Source organism: Odontesthes bonariensis, chromosome 4, assembly GCF_027942865.1.
Source record: "Odontesthes bonariensis isolate fOdoBon6 chromosome 4, fOdoBon6.hap1, whole genome shotgun sequence".
NCBI classification, from domain to species: domain Eukaryota; kingdom Metazoa; phylum Chordata; class Actinopteri; order Atheriniformes; family Atherinopsidae; genus Odontesthes; species Odontesthes bonariensis.
This window is the reverse complement of record NC_134509.1, coordinates 42,737,200-42,753,558: the sequence shown is the minus strand read 5'-3', so window position 1 is coordinate 42,753,558 and position 16,359 is coordinate 42,737,200. Positions and strand designations below refer to the sequence as shown.

General features: G+C 46.5%; 1 protein-coding gene across 1 annotated transcript; it reads right to left on the bottom strand.

Annotated features, from left to right (window-relative positions):
- Positions 1–2,694: 2,694 nt before the first annotated feature.
- On the bottom strand, positions 2,695–16,359 carry vps37c (VPS37C subunit of ESCRT-I). The gene is made up of 5 exons (XM_075464251.1): positions 15,626–16,359; positions 15,132–15,241; positions 10,348–10,519; positions 9,868–9,950; positions 2,695–6,821 (listed from the first exon to the last, which is right to left on the bottom strand). Exons 2-5 carry the CDS (start codon positions 15,222–15,224, stop codon positions 6,117–6,119), a joined length of 1,053 nt encoding a protein of 350 aa, XP_075320366.1. The 5' UTR covers positions 15,225–15,241; positions 15,626–16,359; the 3' UTR covers positions 2,695–6,116.

Sequence of the window (16,359 nt, the reverse complement as noted above, 5' to 3'; positions counted from 1 at the left end):
CCGATTCTCTCTCATCCTCCACCTCTGCCATACGGAGCTGTAGAAGGGACTTTTCTTCTATGTCAATTCATGGTGAATTTCACCTGAGAGGAGCGACCTCAACCCAGACTGCTTCCAACCCATCAGCCAGCAAACAGTCGAGGTGTGCGTCCCAGGGAGGCTGCTGGCTTTTTGAGTTCTTCATTCAGCAGACCTTCTGCTGAGAAACGTCATACACTGAAACAGGATAGGTACTGTCATGGTTTCAATTTTTAAAAAGAGAAAAAAAAAGTTTTTGAACAAGCCAACATTTGTGATGTGATGTGGTGACTTGGCCATGGATGAAGCAGAGCTCCCACACCTGCAGGGATTAAGCTGCCTGTGTGTCACCCATCTGCTGCTGCCCACAGGCAGGGGACACAGTTTTATTCATCTTCATGTTTTAAACACAACAAACAATAATTCATTATTATTAAAGGGATAGTTCGCCTCTTTTGACATGAAGCTGTATAACATCCCATATCAGCAACATCATTTATGAACTGCGTCCTGTGAGCAGAGTTCCAGCCTCGTTTTGGTATTGATGATGGTAGGCTGGCTAGTTGGCTGGGGTTTAAAAAATAAAGCGTCTTGCTTCTCAAAACAATATGCGTTCAAAAGAGTAATACATTTGCATCACAAAATCGTTAGCCAGAAAAAGTCAGACCTCACATCGCTTGGCGCTATTTTTGCCTCCCTTCATATCAATGCGTTCAGCCACCTGCCGATAGCCGCACCTGTTACGGTGTTTACTGCTCGGAAGCAGGGGACCGCTTGGTCTGCTCTTCGGTCTGCACAGTTTACATTGGACGCATTGATATCAAGGGAGGCAAAAATAGCGCCAAGCGATGTGAGGTCTGACTTTTTCATCGAGAACGATTTTGTGATGCAAATGTATTACTCTTTTGAACGCATATTGTTTTGAGAAGCAAGATGCTTTATTTTTTAAACCCCAGCCAACTAGCCGGACTACCTTCATCAACACCAAAACGAGGCTGGAACTCTGCTCACAGGACGCAGCAGGGGGTAAGAACATGTTCATAAATGATATTGCTAATATGGGATGTCATACAGCTTCATGTCAAAAGAGGCGAACTATCCCTTTAAGAGCTAGTGAACTACTCTTTCATTCACAAATTGACTGTAAATCAGCCAAGGTCATTAAATGACATGAAAAAATACTTTATTTATCCCAAAGAGAAATAATGTAGATTATATATATATGTAGATATGTAAAAACTGAAATTTCCCACTAAATACAGATTTTCAGACTTATTTGATCCAAGATTAGCAGGTTTTATACATATTACTAATTCAAGTTTGAATACATGTGAATTGTTTGAACAAAATATTGATTGTGGAAAGAAGAATGCAGCACAGGTTGATGAACATAAAGAGCAACACTGACCATCCTCCACTGAACACCAGAGGGATCAGCTTCAGCTGCCATGCAAAAAAAAGAAAGATTCAGGAGCTCCTTCCTGCCAGCAGCAATAACTGTTTATCAGAGAAAAATAAATCAATACATTATTGCAACAATATCATTTCCCTTTGGGAGAAATAAAGAATTGTTCATTTATTTTCATTTTAGAATAGTTAAATTATGTGTTACGTAATATATTCTCCCATTAGTAATCCAGAATCATTTGGAGTTTAATGAACTGGACTCTAATTGGATGGAATTGGACTGTATCTTTGAAGTGCCTTCAGATGACATTTGTTGTGATTTGGTATTTCATGAATTAAACTAAACTGACTTAAATTAAATATAAAGTTATTTCAAGCATGCTGATATTCTTACATCCTCTTTTTAAAGATGACATTTGATCTAATTATAATCAGTTTATTAGTTGTAGTCAATATTTACTATTTATTACTGTATATTAAAACTAGTTTGTGACTTGATGGGGCACCAGTGGTGAGGTTCTCCTCAGTCCACTTTGATAAGTCAGACAGCACCATCCAGAGTCAAACCTGCAGCTCCTTTCTTTCCTTTCTCCTGCTTCATGGATCAACACATTTTAATTGGTCTTCATGAAGTGTTGACTGACAGGCTTTTGGACCAATCATGTTGCTCAGAACTTTGTCCACTTACCTTATCTTTGGAGTTCTGGCCAACAGGTTGTGTTCCTGGGAGCGTCCAAAGTTCTCAGACTCATTTCTAATCGTTTTGTGTCAGAGCTGGAAGAAATATTCAGAGGATTCGCTGAAGTTAAAGGACTTTTAACTTGTTCTGCAGTGAAGTGTCACCTGCTGTGTTTTTATCATTATACATGAAAAGAAATGATTTGAACTGATGAACTCAACGTGTCAGAATGCAGCTGCTGATTATTGGAAAAAAAAAGTCTGAGCCCACAGGACCAGGATCAGGGTCAGGATCAGGACCAGGATCAGGACCAGGACCAGGACCAGGATCAGGGCCAGGACCAGGATCAGGGTCAGGATCAGGACCAGGACCAGGACCAGGACCAGGATCAGGACCAGGACCAGGACCAGGACCAGGGTCAGGACCAGGACCAGGACCAGGGACCTGGTCCTGATCCTGGATCTGATCACATCCAGAGAAACTATTGTTGGCTCATAATAGCCATCTCCATGTCACTGTTCTTGTGAGATATGCAAACAGTGTACATGCCCTTCTTAAGGAAAAGGTTTGGAATGAAGACTCAGAGCAGCTTTGTTCAAATCAACGCTAGTTTAATTATTCACAACCCAAAGAGAAAGAAAACAAACCCAGATTAAAACAATCTACAGTCATCAGGATCATCATGTCAGAACACATGGTCCATCTACATCCGGGGTGCCTCATTATTCAGATTAATGCTCCACCATATAAGGACTTCTTCCTTGTGCTTTTTCTAAAACACTATTATCACCATCAGTCTCCTCTGTGGCCCGGAAGTGCTCAGAGGGGAGCTGCTCCACCCTTCAGGTCTGTGGGGTAAGAGGCTCAGAGGGGAGCTGCTCCACCCTTCAGGTCTGTGGGGTAAGAGGCTCATCGTGCTGTGGGGGGCCCGGAGAAACCAGCCTGACACTCTGTGTGTGTGTGTGTGCACGTGTGTGCGTGTGTATGTATGTGTGTGTGCGTATGTGTGTGAGTGTGTGTATGTGTGTTTGTGTGCGTATGTGTGTGTGTGTGTATGAGTATGTATGTGTGTGTGTGTATGTGTGTTTGTGTGTGTGTGTGTGTGTGTGTATGAGTATGTATGTGTGTGTGCGTATGTGTGTGTGTGTGTATGAGTATGTATGTGTGTGTGCGTATGTGTGTGTGTGTGTATGAGTATGTATGTGTGTGTGCGTATGTGTGTTTGTGTGCGTGTGTATGTGTGTGTATGAGTATGTATGTGTGTTTGTGTGCGTGTGTGTGTGCGTGTGTGTGTGTGTGTATGAATGTGTGTGTGCGTATGTGTGTTTGTGTGTGTGTGTGTGTATGAGTATGTATGTGTGTTTGTGTGCGTGTGTGTGTGCGTGTGTGTGTGTGTGTATGAATGTGTGTGTGCGTATGTGTGTTTGTGTGTGTGTGTGTGTATGAGTATGTATGTGTGTTTGTGTGCGTGTGTGTGTGCGTGTGTGTGTGTGTGCGTGTGTGTGTTTGTGTGTGTGTATGTGTGAGAGTACAGGTAAAGCACTGAGTGGCCACAGGTGCTTCAGGAGTGTGACATCAGCAGCAGGAGTGGTGGCTGCAGCTGTGGTGCCACCATGTGGAGATGAGTGGAACTGCTGCTCCTCATCACTTCACTTCTTCAGCACACACAGCGCCTGGGACCACCTGAATGTCCTCCATCACTGACAGCCTGTGGGGACAGGTGGGTGTGCACCCAGCAGGACCCTCACTGGCCCCCTCAGGGTTCATCAAACCTCCTGATGATGTCATTAAGGACTCAGCTGTGGACACGGTCCACATCCATCAGTGTCCCCCACAGACAAACCTGGATCTGCATCATCAGCTGGGGCTGCCTGAGTGTGGTGGAGGGACACGGTCAGTCACATGGCCGCTCAGCTTGTCCCTCCTGACCAATGAACACCGAGTGCAGAACAGCTTTACTGTGAACTCAGTGGGCCGAGTGTGATGAGTGGATTCATTTCAGCTCCTCCCCTCACACACAGCTGTCAGCGGGCTGAGACCCCGTCCTGTCAGCGGGCTGAGACCCCCCGTCCTGTCAGCGGGCTGAGACCCCGTCCTGTCAGCGGGCTGAGACCCCGTCCTGTCAGCGGGCTGAGACCCCCGTCCTGTTGCAGCTCCCCTTCGGCTCGCAGAGTGAGCGTGGCCCACCACTTACTACTAAACACTCATTCAGAGCACTGACTGTTTCCTAATCTGTTATCACTGCACACACACTGATATTCAATGAAATAACCCAACTGAGCCCCCCCATCAGACCAGGCGCCTGCCGCTCAGAGGGGGCTAATCTACTCTTGTCCTCCTCACAGTCACAGAGGAGCATCAGTTCATGTTCAACAAGCAGCTATGCAGGGGGGGGGGGGGCTCCGTGTGGACCCCAGAGGAGTGTCACACACCGGGGTGGAGCAGAGAGCCATCTGGAACATGCTTTGAAACATTCTTTGAAAAATGGGAACCAGGATAATCTCTGAGGCCGCTCAGGTGCCTCTGGGTCTGAGGTGGGTCTGAGGTGGCTCTGAGGTGGGTCTGAGGTGGCTCTGAGGTGGGTCTGAGGTGGCTCTGAGGTGGGTCTGAGGTGGCTCTGAGGCGGCTCTGAGGTGGCTCTGAGGTGGCTCTGAGGTGGCTCTGAGGTGGCTCTGAGGTGGCTCTGAGGTGGCTCTGAGGTGGCTCTGAGGTGGCTCTGAGGTGGCTCTGAGGTGGCTCTGCATCCACATGTCAGGAGGATGTGGGATCAACTTTGGAAATATTGCGTTATCAGCTTGTTTCCATCAGCTGCTCTGGAGTGATTCCATGAGATCCATCCTTTTGCTTAGGGAGGCACCTGCATCTGGTTCAGTTTTGAATGAGGGTAGATTGAACTGGACTGCGTCTTTAAAGCCTCTGGAGATAATGTTGGAGCTGGATTGGCTCTACATAAATAAGCTGAATGAAGTGGTGTGTGTAGTCCGGTCAGCAGGTGGCGCTAAAGCCTGTAAAACCTGGAGCCTCGGTCCCATCAGAGGGAAACACGGGGACACGTCTTCAGGAACTCTTTAACCATCAGAGAATGTCGGCCATGTTTATTCAACCATGTGATCAGTCATGTGTTTTCAACAGAAGAACAGAAAGATGTTTCCAACCCCTTTAACAGGGTCACCTCAGATGTTCCCTCCAGATGTTCCCCTCAGATGTTCCCTCCAGATGTTCTCTCCAGATGTTCCCTCCAGATGTTCCCCTCAGATGTTCCCCTCAGATATTCCCTCCAGATGTTCCCCTCAGATATTCCCCTCAGATGTTCCCTCCAGATGTTCCCCTCAGATGTTCCCCTCAGATGTTCCCTCCAGATGTTCCCCTCAGATGTTCCCTCCAGATGTTCCCCTCAGATGTTCCCTCCAGATGTTCCCCTCAGATGTTCCCTCCAGATGTTCCCTCCAGATGTTCCCTCCAGATGTTCCCTCCAGATGTTACCTGCTTCCTGCTTCCTCTGAACGTCAGACCCCACCAGAGAAAGACCCCTGTCCGGCTGTCAGTGCTCCTTTCTTTGGTGAAAGAAATTAAGTTCTAGGCAGCTTGTGTTGGGGAGCGTTTTAACTGGACCTGCAGACCCGGCTGCTCTCTCCCAGCTGGTTCACCCACTGATCTGGGTCATAAGGGGGGTGCACCTGTGTGTTCAGAAGGATGAACAGGAGGGAGCCTCGGACAGAAGGGTGAACAGAGAGCCACACACAAGTGTTTCACACTTCAAAACTATGCAACGACCTGAGACTGGTGTGGGGGGAGGTGTGTGTGTGTGTGTGGGGGGGGCTGAGAGCAAAGAACAGGACTCACATGGAGAGAAATAGTGCAACAAAGTCAAGTAAAGCAAGAGACCTGGAGTGTGACAGCAGGGGGGGGGGCTTAAAAGACAAGAGGGGTTCAGGAGTGAAGCGGGGGGGGGTGGGGGGGCAGACAGCAAAAAAAAAGAGGAAGAATTGTGAAGAAGGGAGCAGTGATGCTTTCAGGAGTACTGCTGTGGAACTCCATATCCTGGTCTGTAGATGGGCCTCCCTGTGGGGGACTGAGAACTGGAATAGGGGGGCCTGGCAGGGTAGCTGTAGCCCCCATAACTGTAGGAGGCTGAGTAGGGTGCAGGGGCGCTCTGGGAGTGGCTGGGGGTGTACTGGCCAAATGCTGAGCCAGGGTGTGGGGCAGGGAAGGATGGCTGGGTGGGGTAAGGGCAGGTGACCGAGGCGGGCGGCCCAAAGGCCGGCCGGGGCCCAGGGAAGCTCCCTGCTGGGGGGAAGGGGGAGCCTGAGGGTGGGTAAGGGGGGAACTGTGAAGCTGGATTGTTTGGGACTGCTGCCGCTGCAGTGGGGGGGTTGGGAGCGGAGCCGGGGTACTGGCTGTAGGGCAGCACGGCGGCGCCCCCTGCAGTCGGAGAGGCATTCTGGTAGCTGCAGGACTGAGGTCTGGAGTCCGGCTGCTGCTGATTGGTTGTGGTTGCCGTTGTCTGATTCCAGGGGGAGGGCGTGCTGGCAGGGTTGTGGCTGGCGCCTGCTGATGATGTCATGATAGGAGGATCGCCCTCGGTCCTCTGTCGCATCATTTCCTGAAGTTTCTCCATTCGCACCCGTCTTTTAAGAGCCAGCGAGCGCAGGGAGAGGAAGCGCTCCAGGAAGGAGTCCAGCAGCAGGGAGCCTTCCAGAAACTCATCCGCCAGGGCCTACACACACACACACACACACACACACACACACACACACACACACACACACACACACACACACACACACACGTATCAAACTCTCTGTAAATCAGCTCAGTGTGAGCACAGGCAGCTGCTGGGACCATACGAGGCTGTGGAAACACGTCCTCACTGCTCTAATGCCCCTTTTCCACTGAACATTTTTGTACCGGTACGCCTCTACACGGTACGACTCTACCCTGATTGGGAGCTTTTCCACCGCGGGTTGAAGGTGGGACCCGTTACGATTTTTAGCACCGGCTAGTACCTACTTCAGAGGTGGGTCTAGTCGGTACTACCCGATACTAAAACGTCACGTGATCAGTGCTGTCCACTGATTGGTCAGGTGAAATTCCGTCATACACGCGAGAAGCTCGGGGAGCTTTAAAGGTGATAGAGAAAGGTTGAATGGGGCATTAATCCTTGTTCTGTGATGTGATATGTAGCCCAAAAAAAATTGGTTGGGTCTGTAATGGCTCAGAACCTCCCTAAAAGGCTCTCTGAAACAGCTGTTACTATGCTGGGTTTAGAATGCGTCTTTTTCCCTTATTGGCGTCGTTTCAGAGCTTATCTGGCAACCTCATTATGAAATGCAGGTAGGTGTTGGTGCTATTCGGTTACCGTTGCTTGATTGGCTGCCCTTGCTCTCACTGAAAACAGAGCTATAGAGTAATACACTGACTGAAAAGAAAGCTCATCAGAATCAGAATTTGTTTTATTGCCATTGTTAGTGAACAGTGTTCACTAACTAGGAATTTGCTGCGGCATAAGGTGCAAACATGTAACATAGGATATAATAATAAAAAATAAAGAATACAAATATATGAATATAAAATGTACAAGGTGTGTACAACAATACACAGTATCCAATATACAGAGCAACAACAGTGCAGCTTCATTAGTGCAATTTTAATGATGGTAAAGTGACTGGGGCAGGTTATGAGGTGATTATGAAGTGTTCATAAGTCCAACTGCGAGGGGAAAAAACTGTTTTTGTGACGGGAGGTTCTGGTCCGAATGGACCGAAGCCTCCTGCCCGAGAGGAGTGGTGCAAATAGAGAAGGGTCAGCTGTGATCCGACCTGCTCGCCCTATAGTCCTGGAGACGTGCAGCTGATCACCGGAGCGAGACACAGACTGCAGCGAGCGCACAGCTCGTTGTCCCTGTCGGAACTGACCATCTACTCTGCTGCTCGGAATCGTGCAAGCTTTGTGAAACTGTACTCCGTGAAATGCGCAGCGCAAAGGAAAAGTCGGCGGTTGGGGATGCTGTTAAAAATAAATAAAAGCCATTGATCGCGAACATTGCTTTCCGGGGGAACAATATGTAACGATCGTAGTCCGCTTTCACAGCCCTGGAAGGCACACCTGTTCCTGTTTCTCGACGAAGGGGGGTGTCTGAAACGGGGTGGCTGTGGATTTGGGTGTGGGGGGGGGGGCGATTGCTGAAAAAGTGACGTCACTTTTTCACAAAAACGGATTGGGGGATATTCTGGGGGCAATTTTAAAAAGGGGAGTACTTGAAACAGAGGTTCTGACACTTGCTGGCACTTCGTGTGTACTCCCCACAGCGGGGAGACTCAGAACTAACACCAAAAACGGGAAAAAGACGATTTTGATTCTCTATCCCCTTTAAATAATCACCCGCCATGTATGAAAACACACCTGCGAGAGCAACAGAACTACGAATATGGAAGACCAGAGAAGGAAAGCCAACCCATGGACAGTGAGCGTGGTGCAGACCTTTCTGTGTGTGGTGGCCGAGGACCGCATACAGAAGGAACTGGACGGAGCGACACGAAATGAGAAGGTGTTCCAGGATATAGCCAAGCTGATGGCTAACCATGGCTATCACCGGAATTCTCAGCAGTGCCGAGACAAGCTGAAGAGTGATTACCGGCAGGTAAAGGACCACAACAGCCAAAGTGGGTCAAACAGAAAAGACATGGAAGTGGTTCGACCAAATGGACGGCATTTACGGTCACCGCCCGGCGAACCGGGGCAAGGAAAGTGGCGTGGATACGGCGACGTCTTTGTTGGAGGCGATGGAAAATGGTAAGTGTTGTTCTTATCCCCTTGGTGCAACGCTTATATCTTAACAAATGCATGTTTTATATCGTAACAAATACATGTTCAGTCTTTAACTTGTGTAAAAAGTTACACAGGTGTCTCATGTAAATTGTTCTGAGTGAGCTAGCAAACAACGCTGTTTTGGAAGGCTAGCACAGTGTCTCACGTGTATGCGTTTCGTATGTTCACACTTTTTATTTTTTTTCCCCTCAAGACTCGGTTTGTGCAACCGATGAGTGTTCGGTTGCTGAGGCCAGCGAAGCTCCTCCAATCCCGCAGGCTTCAGAACCGACACTGGCATCGCAATCTGCAGCTGAGGCAACAGCTGCTATCTGCATTCCACCGGCACCAACACTGGCGTCACCGCCTGTATCTGAGACAACTCCTGCTGTTTACTTTTGTACTGTCTTTTTTAATAAAGAGCTTGGTTTAACTAAACAATATGAACTGTCAACTGCATTACACATTACACTCCATCGCTGTGTTTACTTTTGACTAACCGCGGCGTGACACTTTGTAATCGCCTGAAACCGACGTCACGTTAGTGGTGACCGGGCCGACTCCGCCCACTTCCAGATCACAGTTTGGGTGGAAAAGGAAATGGTACTGGTGCCGTGCCGTGCCGTGCCATGCCGTGTCGCGCTATATCGAACCGAGTAGAATAGGGCTAGCTTGGCAATGGACAAGGGGCATAAGAAGCAGGCGTCAGTGGGGCTCTAACTGGTGGAAATGAGCTCTAACTGGAGAAGTGTGTGGAAATGACCCTAAACCTCTTCTTCTCTGGCCAATCCTTTGCTGTTGTTCATTCTAAAATACACTGTCAGAAAATGAGAGCTTGAGATGATAAACTGTCCACACACGTGTAATATTTAGTGGAAACTTTTCAGATGGACTTCATCATTTAAATTTTTGCAGTTAAATTGATATTACACATGAATGTGGAATGGGCCACTGACCTCTGACTCGGCCTCAGTCTTGCTGCTCTCTGTCTGTAGTCTGGAGAACAAGGCTTCTGGGGACACCTGACCCACCATCCCATCTGAGGAGGAGAAAAAACAAAAAGGCACTGAGATCAAGAGAGCCACACGGCAGCAGGGCAGATAGAAAAACATCTGGATTACAACTGCTGTTCAGCAGAGTGGAGTCCAGATTCAGAGTGGGCAGACTGATCCAGCTGGCAGTTCCAATCTTTTTCAGTGGCCAGAGGGGGAATTGAACTGCCAACCTTCCGGTTATTGGACGACCGACTCTAACCACTGAGCCGCAGCCGCCTTCTTCTTCCCACTCTCACATAAAACCTTTGGATCTTCCAGTTTCTCTCTGTGAAAATGTCCTAACATTGTGTTTTTATTGTCAACTTGTGCTGCACTAGTAGAACGCGACTGTTCCTCTGCATGCTTCACTCAGGTTACTACTCCACCAGCAGGTCCTCCTACCTCTCAGGGAGCAGTGCTTTCTGTAGGTTTCTCCCACAGCCTCCAGCTGAGAATATCTGGCCACCAACACCTCCTTCTGGGACTCCAAACGAGGCTTCATGTCCAGGTTTTGCTCAGCCAGGCTGCGATTAGATGCCAGCGCCATCTCTCTCTCCAGCTGGATGTTCTGGATCTGCAGCAGACAAAGTGAGAACTATCTCTGTGAGATGATGTTACTTTTCAGCAAAGTACACATCATTCCTGGAGTGAAGCGATGCGTATCAACCAGTGCCGTGCGGTGAGGTTCATGGCTGGTGAGGCACTGACTCCATCACAATCAGATTTACAAATATGTGAATTCAGAGTAGATTATTCACCATTTGAGAGGGGAAATTTATTTTTTGATTTTATTTTATTTTATTTTTTTTAAAAATCACTGCAGAAACCAGGCTGGGCCAGAGGGGAAATTATTTTCTTATGATTTTAAAATCACTGCACTTGACTCGCTAATTGTAACCATGGACTCTAAGATTGTTGCTAGCTCGCTGTCACTTACTCTGCAGCTGCGGAGTAGCAGAAGAACTTCTGGGCTCATGAGTGCCCCCTACCTTGAGGCAAGAGAACTGCCTGCCTCACCTGGTGCCTCTTCACTGCTGTTGTAAGATGGCTGGGCACACGAAACAGGTTGCACACATACATTATACACATCAGCTAAAGTGTAGAAAGTCAGGGGGACATGTATTAAGAGTGACACATTTTATTGGCGACATACAGAGACAGTAACACGCTCTCGTCGCATGGCAGAGCTCAGTTTGGGAGGCTGAGCTTGCTGCTGCCTCACTGTGCGTCTCCTCCCCGTATTTAAACGGAAACGTGAAAATTCAGCGATTTTTGATAAAAAAAAAAACAATCAAAATTGTTGAAGTTAAATGGAACATCAGTTTATTGTTTAAACCATTTGATAAACATAACCATTTCATTTATTTGTTTATTCGATATTTTTCCATGATGGCCTCTCCTGACTGCACGTCACTGGTATCAACATATGTCATACATCTGATGTCTGCCAGAGTTCATAGATTAATTGACCACGCCCACATGCACTCAATGAATGTTACTTCAGATTTTGGTTTATACTCCCCCTGTGCACTAAATCTGGTCACGTTTCTGGTTCAGTTAGTTTTACTTTGGGGGTTTTATTTACAGGGTTTGCCTAGTTTGATTTTCTCTTTTTCTTTTATTAAGCCAAACCAGTATTTAAAGGGACACTGTGTAATTTATTCCCCCATCTAGTGGTGCAATTTTATTTTGCAAAGTCGAATGAATTTGCTCTCTAGTGCCTCGCGTTTTCAAATGTGCGTTGCAACTTGTTGAACTACGGCAGGCAGTATGTGTCAAGATTCTCTTTTTTGCTTTTTTGGCGACGAGGATCCCTTCTCCTGTGGCGTGGCATAACTATGGTCTTCCATTGCCAACAAAAGTGCAGGCCGTTCAGGCTGGTTTATACCAGAGAATGTCTAATGGCGTAGACTGGCTCTGTTTATACCTGCGTGCAAACGTGACGTCAAAATGACGTAATTTCCGCTTGCAGGCCTGGCGTTGGGGAAAATGCGATTCGAAGTGCTTTATGTCCCTCTCGGCACTTCGTCGTTTTTCATAGACCGGAAGGACATGGCAGCCTCCATAGAGCTTGCCCGCTCTATGTAGATACAGACAAGTAATTTTTCACTCAGGAGGATAATTGAGATTGTTGACAGAGATAATTTTACACCAATGAGGACTAATTTATGAATAAATATTTTGATTTGAGCTAATAAATGACTTAATATATTACACAGTGTCCCTTTAAGTTACCCATCATGTGCTGCTGTGTTAGTTCAATGTAAGTTCAGCCATTTAGTTTTTTCAATTAACAATTTGTGAAGTTATCATTATCTAAATATAGTAATATTTAGCTGGACTATTAAATAGACCTGATATTAATGCGGTCTCATTTCTTAACTCTCTCACCCCCATCCTAAAGCAACTTCACTGGCTCCCAGTCAAAGCATGCATCACCTATAAAATCCTTCTCTTGACCTACAAATCTCTCCACTCACTTGCACCTAAGCACAGCTCTGATCTCCACCTCTACTCCCAGTCACGGCTTCTGAGCTCCTCAGACGAGGACCTACTTTCCGTTCCTCGTACCAGACTGAAAACATATGGAGATAGGGCCTTCTGTTCAGCTGCCCCTACCCTATGGAACAATCTGCCACTTCACATCTGTTCTGCCCCCTCTCTAATACAGTTCAAAAAGAATCTAAAAACACATCTCTTAAAGGGGTGGTCTCCAGGATTTATGTGGATATTCAGAAGGTGGCGTCCCCGTCTCTTGATTACATGAAGAGGAAATGGGAGGAAGAGTTAGGGCTGGACATATCAGAGGTTAACTGGGGACGTTCAGTCGAACTAATACACTCGTCTTCTGTATGTGTAAGACACGGTTTGATACAGTTCAAGGTGTTACACAGACTTCATTTTTCAAGGGAGAAACTGGCGAGAATTTATCAGGGGGCTGATCCGACTTGCCCTAGATGTAAACAGGTGCCAGCTAACATATGCCATATGTTCTGGACCTGTCCCAGACTGAAGGACTTCTGGATTGAAATTTTCAGAACTTACTCATCCATTTATGAGAAAAATGTAGAGCCTGACCCTCTGGCAGCCATCTTTGGTGTGGCACCAGGAGAAGCACAACTAACGATCACTCAAGGGAAAGCAGTTGCATTCTCTTCATTGTTGGCCAGGAGATTGATCTTATTTAATTGGATAAAGGCAACACCACCATCCCACAAACACTGGATGGAGGAGGTGATGGCACACCTTAAATTAGAACACCTTAGATATACGCTGCAGGGCAATACAAACAGATTCTCTAAGATCTGGCAGCCTTTTATTTCTCATTTTGAACAGGAGCTCACCTCTGCTCCAACATAATTTGTTTTAAAATTCATGTTTTTATTTTTTATTATTATTGTTGTTATTTTCTATTTGTTTATTTATTTTAGAGTGTCTGGGCCACATGGGTGGTGGTATGTTTGATGTTTTGTATGGGGTGATTTGTCTTGTTGTTGTCTGTCTGTAGTTGCAACAGATATTTGTGTGTTTATGTTGGGTCCTGTTGTTGATGTCTTGTTGTTTGAATGGAAAAATCAATAAAAACACTTTGATTATTATTAAAAACACATCTCTTCTCAATGTCCTACTGTTCTTAAACCCACCCCCCGGCCCTACCCTTCCCTTCCCCCCTTCTTTTCTTTTGTTAAGCGACCTTGGGTACCTTGAAAGTCAAAGTTATTATTATTATTAACTTCACTGGCAGCTTTTCATAAAGCAGCCAACATTTCTTACCTCAGCTGGCTCTGAAGTTGTTCCATCTCTGATGGAAAGGCTGTGATTGGCTGGAAGCTCAAACAACACCTGTGTGTCTGTTCTCTGATAAAGAAACACACACACAGGTGTGGAGGGCTCCACTGCCCACTGCCACACATCACAGCGAACCTAAGGGAAGCCAACACTGAGCTGTTAGCGTCCTTCCAATGACCTGACCTAAACGCTTTCAAATATATGAGGACAGTGCTGAATAGCCAGCAACTTAAAATGCTTGAATAAGTCAACAGGAATATGGCAGAAGCTTGACAAAGGACATTTAACTGACATAAAGGAAAACATGCGCACCTGTGTACCATGTGTATGTGGTCCCATGACAGTCATGTGACAGTCATGTTAGTGATGGATGGATGTAAACACCTGACTTTGTCAAGGAACATCCAAATTCTAGCAGTACAGCTTAGATAAGCAAGCTGGAATATAAATGTCTGCATTAAGGTTGATATAGTCCAGTTAAATAAATGCCTGAGATGAGATGAGCTGTTTAAAGCACAGCTTCCCTTATCTCCAGTGAGAAAAGACAGGTGACATCTCATTTCTAAAGACATTCCCTACCACACCCCTGTGAAAACAAAGCACCAATTTAAAAATTCTATACCGCTGTTTTATAAGATCAGCGAGTCTAAAGAGGAGAGACACAGCTGCCCGGTGAAAACTGAACTCAAGTGGATGAGTCTATATCTTATAACAAAGGGAAATGACTTTGTTGTGGGATTATATTGACCAAAGAAAAAAAATGACAAAGAATAAAAAATAAGAACAGGTCATTGCAGTGGGAGGTAATGACGTCCTGTAACTGTCCTTATGGTTACAGAGCTGAAGAAGCCTCTGACTGAACACACTCTGCTCATGTTCACCTCATTTCTGTCCTCAGTTTCATTTCAGTTCAGTCAATCTCTGCTGCTTCCATTTAACAAGAAATATGAAGAAACAGGTCAAATACTATCAGTGCTGAGCAGTCAGATTACCAGTGCCAAACTGTGAAAACTGACTGAACCCAGGAGGATGCAAGGAGTGGACTTTTTCTTTAGGGAGCAGAGTGAGTTCAGGGTAGTGTTACTTAGAGTACATCATCTTAGGAAGAAACAGAAGGAGAAAGGTCTGAACACTAAAGAGCTACAATCTGAGTTGTTCATCAGGACTCCGTAGTCTGAACAAAAGCAAAAGAGAAAGCATGGTTTTGACACTGACACTCTCAGTATGTCCAGTAGGACGACAGTTTGGAGGGTTCGAGTTATTTTATTATGCCGTCGCCAAGAGTGCTCAGCACACCAACCCTGAGCTTTTAGAACTTTGACTTATACAACCCTATCTCATCAGAAACTCTTGCTTGACCCAAAACCCGTCTCAAAGCAGGAACTACTCCTTTTTACCTCGTCAGATTCCAAAGCCATAGACTCCACCCTCTCCGGGTTGTCCAGGAGCTCCTGAAGCTCTGATTGGCTCAGGTCCTGGAGCTTCTCCATTTGATTTGCCAAGATAGCTGTCCATCATAATAGAACCAGGAAATAAGAGTTAAAATCTGTGCTTGGAAACAGAAAGTGGACACTCACGTCTGTAATTAATATAAATAATGTTGAAGAGTTCATTATAAGTCAGTAACCTCTGTTGACAACTTAAATCACGCTATGTCCCCAAAAGCTATCGACCAGATTCGGTCATTGAGATGTGTCATGAAAAATGTGAACATTTGTTACAAAATTCAAGTAAAGAACATTTCAAATGTGTTTTCCACCATTGCCCAGCAGCTAGCTAATATGTTTACGTCACACCAGTCTCTGAGTGGAAATATGATATGAACGTAAGTAAATGCAGGCCATGAAACAGGCTGTTAGGACGGACAGAGAAGAAGTGGACCGGTACTTACACGATAACAGCAAACCACATTCAGTGTGACACCGACTGCTGCTGACATCTAACACCTCCTATTTCTGTCCACTGACAAATGACGGGGCACGTCTCCGACTTGCCCTAACGGGATCCAGCTGAGCAAAACCGAGCCCAGCCGGGCCCTTTCCGATCGGTAAAATAGCTAGCTAGCTACCCGACCAACGTCGATTCCGCGACGAGCGAGCTGGTGTCAACAGCGGCTGTAATCTCGATGGCCGTAAACCAACGTCAACTTAAAAGGAAGCCCTGCGAGGCTCCGACAAAAACCGTGTCCAGAGTCACGCTGCTGGGTCCGGAAGGAGGTGGTCCACAGTGTCTGGGCTCCGTTACCACCCAGTCTCACAAACAGACCGACTCAATCTGCAGAACACGAGAAACAGTTGAAAAAAACAGAAGGAAAACGATAAAGTTTCACTCCACTCTGGTAGGAACCGCCGCCATTTTGGAATCTTCCACGGCACGCGGGTGGTGTTCAGACACAACACAATTATTAGAAAACAACACTAGTGAGTTTTGAAAACCACGGAATGTCATTTAAATGAACATTTTAAAATGTGTTATTTTGGGCCACATACAGGAGGCTGAATTTGAAATCCATCGGCCGCTTCTGTCTGAGGTCCCCCGCTTCCCGGGGTAATGGTAGGTGCCGTGCTCAGCTGATCCGGAGGAAACCCCTGTGAGACATCATGGTCCATCCGCTGCTTCCCCACC